The sequence below is a fragment of the Monopterus albus genome, unplaced genomic scaffold, assembly GCF_001952655.1.
Source record: "Monopterus albus unplaced genomic scaffold, M_albus_1.0 scaffold296.1, whole genome shotgun sequence".
NCBI lineage: Eukaryota > Metazoa > Chordata > Actinopteri > Synbranchiformes > Synbranchidae > Monopterus > Monopterus albus.
Window position 1 is genome coordinate 246,453 of NW_018128176.1, and position 7,125 is coordinate 253,577.

At 42.7% G+C, this 7,125-nt stretch overlaps 1 protein-coding gene across 2 annotated transcripts in view; it reads left to right on the plus strand.

Moving 5' to 3' along the window:
- Positions 1-7,125, plus strand: part of xpo1b (exportin 1 (CRM1 homolog, yeast) b) — a 37,386-nt gene that overhangs the window by 21,047 nt on the left and 9,214 nt on the right. For both annotated transcript variants that reach the window (XM_020623293.1, XM_020623294.1), the window contains exons 15-19: positions 1,726-1,882; positions 2,005-2,168; positions 2,288-2,422; positions 2,498-2,681; positions 6,207-6,313. In XM_020623293.1, coding sequence (XP_020478949.1) covers positions 1,726-1,882; positions 2,005-2,168; positions 2,288-2,422; positions 2,498-2,681; positions 6,207-6,313 — 747 coding nt within the window. The remainder of the gene's footprint in view (positions 1-1,725; positions 1,883-2,004; positions 2,169-2,287; positions 2,423-2,497; positions 2,682-6,206; positions 6,314-7,125) is intronic.

Genomic DNA, 7,125 nt, shown 5'->3' on the forward strand with positions numbered 1-7,125 from the left:
GTTGCTCAAAATCTCACAATAAATGGCCCCATTCATCCTCTCCTTAATGTGGTGCAGTCCTCCTGTCCCCTTTGCAGAAAAGCACCCCCAGAGCATGACGTTTCCACACCCATGCTTCACGGTTGGGATGGTGTTCTTGGGATTGTACTCATCCTTCTTCTTCCTCCAAACACGGCAAGTGGCGTTTATACCAAAAAGTTCTATTTTGGTCTCATCTGACCACATGACTTTCTCCCATGCCTCCTCTGGATCATCCGGATGGTCTTTGGCAAACTTCAGATGGGCCTGGACATGTGCTGGCTTGAGCAGAGGGACTTTGCGTGCGCTGCAGGATTTTAAGCCATTACGGTGTAGTGTGTTACTAATGGTAACTGCTAAGACTGTGGTCCCAGCTCTCTTCAGGTCATTGACAGGTCCTCCCATGTAGTTCTAAGGTAATCCCTCACCTTTCCAACAGTTGTTGCCTTCTCACCAAGCTGTTTGCCTATTGTCCTGTAGCCCATCCCAGCCTTGTGCAGGTCTACAATTTTGTCCCTAGTGTCCTTAGACAGCTCTTTGGTCTTGCCCATAGTGGAGAAGTTGGAGTCTGATAGATTGAGTGTGTGGACAGGTGTCTTTTATACAGGTAACAAGTTCAAACAGGTGCAATCAATACAGGCAATGAGTGGAGGATAGGAGGGCTTCTTAAAGACAAACTAACAGATCTGTGAGAGCCAGAATTCTTGCTGGTTGGTAGGTGATCAAATACTTATTTCATGCAATAAAAATGGAAATAAATTATTTAAAAATCTAACAATGTGATTTACTGGAATTTTTTTGTAGATTCTGTCTCTCACAGTTGAGGTGTACCTATGATGAAAATGACAGAACTGTCCGTTCTCTGTAAGTGGGAGAACTTGAAAAATCAGCACTGTATCAAATACTTATTTGCTCCACTGTATTTTCCAAAGCCAACCTCTGGATATGACGCTGATCACGAGCACTCAACTTCTTTGGTCGACCATGGCGAGGCCTGTTGTTCTGAGTGAAACCTGTCCTGTTAAACCACTGTATGGTCTTGGCCACCGTGCTGCAGCTCAGTTTCAGGGTCTTGGTAAACTTCTTATACCCTAGGCCATCTTTATGTAGAGAAACAATTTGTTTTTTCAGATCCTGAGAGTTCATTGCCATGAGGTGCCATGTTGAACTTCCAGTGACCAGTATGAGAGAATGAGAGCGATAACGCCAGATTTAACATACCTGCTCCCCCTTCACACCTGAGACCTTGTACCACTAACGAGTCACATGACACCAGGGAGGGAAAACAGCTACTTGGGCCCCATTTGGCCATTATCACTTATGGGTGTACTCACTTTTGTTGCCAGCAGTTTAGATATTGACTGTGTGTTGCGTTATTTTGAGGGGACAGCACATTTACACTGTTATACAAGCTGTAGACTCACTACTTTACATTGTAGCCAAGTGTCATTTCTTCATCGTTGTCACATGAAAAGATATTCTTAAATATTTACAAAATGTGAGGGGGTGTATTCACTTCTGTGATATACTGTAAAATCTGAGCAGCTACATGACCTTGTTACTGCAGTCAGAAGTTAAACAGGGTTAATGAAGAGGTTATCAAATGTTCACAGTGTGTTTCACTCTTAGGTTCTTGATAAATTAATGAATAGAATTTCTGAGCCTTGCTTCTGTGTGTGCAGCTGAACCATCTTGTGATTGTTTCAGGATCTGCTGGGTCTGTGTGAGCAGAAAAGAGGAAAGGACAACAAGGCTATCATAGCCTCCAACATAATGTACATCGTTGGCCAGTATCCACGCTTCCTTAGAGCCCACTGGAAGTTCCTGAAAACTGTGGTCAACAAGCTCTTTGAGTTCATGCATGGTGAGAATATTAAAATCCTCCACACAACACTTTAAATTGGCATGTTGAATTGAAAGTGTTGAAATGATAAATATCATATTGTGATATTATGTTGAAGTAACTCTGTTTGTCTTTCTCATCAGAGACCCATGATGGAGTTCAAGACATGGCCTGTGACACATTCATCAAGATAGCCCAGAAGTGTCGACGCCACTTCATCCAAGTGCAGGTGGGAGAAGTGATGCCCTTCATCGATGAGATCCTCAACAACATCAACACCATCATCTGTGACCTCCAGCCACAACAGGTCAGTGCAATAATACACACATTTGTTACACTCAGCTGGAGAACAAAAAAGACTCAGCTAGTCCATAATTCCACTTGAACACATGAATTCTTCTTCTGCCCAATCCTGTTTGTGTCCAGGTGCACACATTCTATGAAGCAGTAGGTTATATGATTGGGGCCCAGACAGACCAGGCTGTTCAGGAGCACCTGATAGAGAAATATATGCTGCTGCCCAATCAAGTGTGGGACAGCATCATCCAACAGGCCACTAAGGTGAGACATAGCTACACTGCCATGTATTGAACAACTAATCCTAATATTTAACCTGCTGTATCTCTCCACCCTCAGAATGTGGACATCCTGAAGGACCCAGAGACTGTGAAACAGCTGGGCAGCATCCTGAAGACTAACGTCAGAGCCTGTAAGGCTGTAGGACACCCCTTTGTCATCCAGCTTGGACGGATTTACCTTGACATGCTCAACGTCTACAAGTGCCTTAGTGAGAACATCTCTGCTGCCATTCAGACAAATGGTAAGGGAGGTGTGTGTGAGATCATACAGCTGACTGATAATGTCCCTAGATTGATGTCATGATGGCACTATGTTGGGCCATGTTTGAAGTGCCCTGTGAATGTGATTTACTACTATACTAAGGCAGGGAGATTATAGCAACTCTTTGATTATTAATGTATTTATTAAATACCATTTTTAAAAATTACCGTTGCTCTCTGATGCCAGGTCAAATGCAATGTAATTTCATTCTGCTGTGTACCTGTTGGTAAATAGCTGAATGACAATAAAGTGAATCTTGAACAGCAGACAGGTGGAGGTTCTGCTCTTTCCATGTCAGTGAGGGCTTCTCCTGTTGGAAAAATGTCTCTATAAACTATTTATCTCACAGGAGAACCTTTGCTTTCAAAACTAAAGTTACTGAGCCCTAACTTGCTCTTCTGTGATGTGCATTTCGAAGGACTTTGGGTTGTTAAACAAGTATACAGATGTGTACAGAAACTGTTGCTTCATTGTTGTTGTTTAGGCATGCAGTCCTTAATGTTTCAGAATGTTGCCAGGTTTCAAAATGTTCATGTTTTTTCAGTGCCATCTGTTAGTGTGGAAAGGGGGATGAAAGATCAAGCTACACTCACTAACACAAACTATATTTGCTCTTGTATAGCTTTTACTTACAGCATGTATGTCAGTGCAGTAACATGTTAGTATTTTGTCAGACTGTGGAGGAAACGATCTCATTCAAAAATTTAACCAAACCTTTTTGAGGATACTGTTGGGCAGCTCGACTTTGTATTTGTTTGTAGAATCAGGACAAAGGCATGAGAGAGAGAGTGATATGGTGCAGATGGATGAGTGGCTTAAAAAATTTGCTTGTGATTGGAACTCAGGCACCTGATAATGCAGCTGTACCTGTAGGGGGTGGGCAACATGGAGTAAATCAACTGTTATTCTGTGTGTAGTGTCAGTTGTGATGGGGATATGTGTTGTGGCACCCCTGCCAATTTCTTTTGTATTCTCATGTTTATTTCTTTTGTTTGCATTGGAACAACACAAAAAAAGCAGAGAGAAAAAGCCAAATCTGGTACATTCCACATACAACTCCAAACATGGACTGGACAGAATTACCGACACCCTCAACTTAATATTTGGTAGCACACCCTTTGGAGAAAATAACTGAAATCAGTCACTTCCTGTAGCCATCAGTGAGTTTCTTCCACCGCTCTAGTGGAGTTCTGGACCACTCCTCTTTTGCCAACTGCTCCAGGTCTCAGATTTGAAGGGTTCCTTCTCCCAGCTGCTGTTTTGAGATTTATCCACAGGAGCTCTATGGGATTTAGCTCTGGACTCATTGCTGGCCACTTCAGAACTCTCCAGCACAGTGTCTGAAACCATTTCTTGTGCTTTTCAAAGTCTGCTTTGGGTCCTGCTGTAAGATCCATGAACACTGACAGAGACCCAACTTTATGACACTGTGCCCCAGAATTTATTGGCAGTCTTCAGATTTCATAATGCCATACACACAGTCAAGACATCCAGTGCCTAAAGCAGCAAAGCAAACCCAAAACATCAGTGAACCGCCACCGTGTTTGACTGTAGGGACCATGTTCTTTTCTTTGAAGGCCTCATTTAGTTCTGGATTCTGAAAACAGTAGAATGATGTGCTCGACCAAAAAGCTCTATTTTAGTCTCATCTTTCCACAGGACATTCTCCCAGAAGGATTGTGGCTTCCTCAGTTAAGTTTTGGCAAACTCCAATCTGGATTTTTATGTTTCTGTGTTAGCAGCGGGGCCCCCTGGGTCTCCTACCATAGCATCCCTTGTCATTCAGATGATGACGGATAGTGCGAGCTGACACTGTTGCACCCTCTGCCTGCAGGTCAGCTTGAATTTGTTTGGAAGTCGAGGTTCTTTATCCACCATTCAAACAATCCTTCATTGCAATCTGTCATCTATTTTTCTCTTTGGCCCACATCCAGGGAGATTAACTACAGCGCCATGGGCTGTAAACGTCTTGACAGTGTTGTGCACAGTGGACACAGGAACAGCCAGATCTCTGGAGATGGACTTGTAACCCTTCCTCAGATCTTTAAAAAACCTTTTAAGTACAGTTCCTGTGACTAGTTTGATTTAAATGTCTCCAAAATGTCAACTTCTGTTTATACTGGCTGGAGTTTGTACTGTGGAGCAGTGACTGGTAATGACTGCCAGGACAGTCATGATGCACACCATGGCGCTACGTCTTCAGTCAGTGAAGTCATTTTACTGCACAAAACAATAGTAAATAAATAAATGAATCACACAGCAAACTGAAGTAGCAGAGAACTGCCAGAAATGTCCCACTTGGTCTTATGGAGGTGTCCATGCTTTTCCACCATTGTGGTTCTCAAATCCTCAGACAGTTCTTTGCTCTTCTTTCTTTTCTCCAAGCTCCATGTGGGCCACACAACACAAAGGTTGAGTCAACTTTTCTCCATTTTAACTGGTTGCCAGTGTGATTTCTATATTGCCAACACCTGCCGATTGCTACAGGTGAGTTTCATTACAAATTAAAGGAGCATCACGGGCTTGAAATACAACTATTTATGATGATTTTGAAAAGGTGTCAATAATTCTGTCCTGTCCACTTTTGGAGTTCTGTGTGGAATGTATGAGGTTTGGCTTCTTTCTCTGCTATTTGTGTTGTTCCAATGCAAACAGAGGAAATAAACATGAGAATACCAAAGAATTTGTGACTGCAACAATTTTCTGGAAGAAGTGGTGCCTTATCTGACAGACATGCATGGGTACCAATATTCTTGGTCATGACTGTACCTGGCAAACGGAGGTACTTCTTTACAGAAATGTATAAATTCTGTAAAGCCAGTAATACCATAAAGCAGCCCTGTTCATTGAATTGCTACACTGCATGTCACTGCATAAATGTTGCAGTAGCCTAACCCAGAACAGAATTGGCTTTATTGGTCGTGTGTGTTGGACACATGAGGAATTTGACTCTGTTACAGTGTATGTGTATGTAAAATGTTCTTCCATAAAGCAACAAGTAGACAAGATAAGGCTGGAAGAAGAAAAAAAAGTGGAAACAAGAAAAAGGAATGTGCATTAGGAAAATAATAATAAAAATAAAGTACCTAGAAATCTGCATACACAGAAGTGGTGATCTGGTGTTTAAAGGGAGGGTACCTAATACAACCATTAGAAATGGTCTGGCCAAGTCTCTACAGCTGACACATCTGTCATCTCGCAGTATATTTGGTCATATTGCGTAGTCCTGCTTAGACGTGTTTCTAACATCTCACTGGGAAGCAGATTTACCAGACTAAAATGTTCATCAACCAAGAGGAAATCCAGACTTGTAAACATGCTCCATGCTGCAGAACTAGTTAATGTTGGTTTGGTGCATGGTGCATGTCACAAAACTCAGCCAGGACTGGGTTCCTTTCAACTGCACATGAACATAGAGCTGAATACAATTCTGACTAGACAAAAATCTCAGCATAGTTTCTTCTTCATACAGTGCATTAATCTGCCTCTTCCTTTTCCATTGCAGGTGAGATGGTAACAAAACAGCCATTGATCCGGAGTATGAGAACAGTGAAACGAGAAACGCTGAAACTGATCTCGGGCTGGGTCAGCCGATCCAACGACCCCCAGATGGTGAGAGACGTGGAAGCGTATGTCTGCTGAGAGCTGAGAACGTGATGTTCCTGAGCTTGTCTTGTCAAGTAGCCCTGTTTTGGAGTGGTGAACAGTCTGTTCTAAATAGACAAGAAATGCAGTTATACTGTATGTATCAGTTTAAAAAGTTACTGTGATCTGGAGCAAACAGAAATTAAATATTTTTAACCCTGGGTGTCCTCAAGAGAAACTGCACACTATGACAATCAGTGAAATGGTTGACAGTAAAAAGAAGTAGAACTAATCCAGTTGCTATTTTTAGATCAAGCACAAAGATTTCATTTCCTCACAGCAGGCTTGGCTGTATTTATCTGCATTCCCATTACTGTTCAGTTTCTCCGTGCACTCCAGTACTGGTCACTCTGTCAGTGAAATGCAAACCTTTAGAGCCGCAGTCCAAACTGAGCCTTAAAGAAGGTTCCGCTACGTGGATGACACATGGGTTAAAATCAGGACCCAGGAGGTGGAAGCTTTCACCAAGCATATCAACTCGGTGGATGACAACATCAATTTCACTCGTGAGGATGCCAGGGATGACTGCCTGGCCTTTCTGGATTGTGCAGTCCACTTGGGAGGGGACAGGAGCCTGAAAGTAGAAATATATTGGAAACCTACACACACGGACCAATACCTGCTTTTTGACTCACACCACCCACTTCAACACAAACTGGGAGTCATCAGAACTTTGAATCACAGGGCAGAGGAAGTGCCCACAACGGCAGAAGGGGCCAAGAAAGAAAAATTACACATCCAGAACTCCCTTAAGGCTTGTGGATACCCTAAGTGGGCCT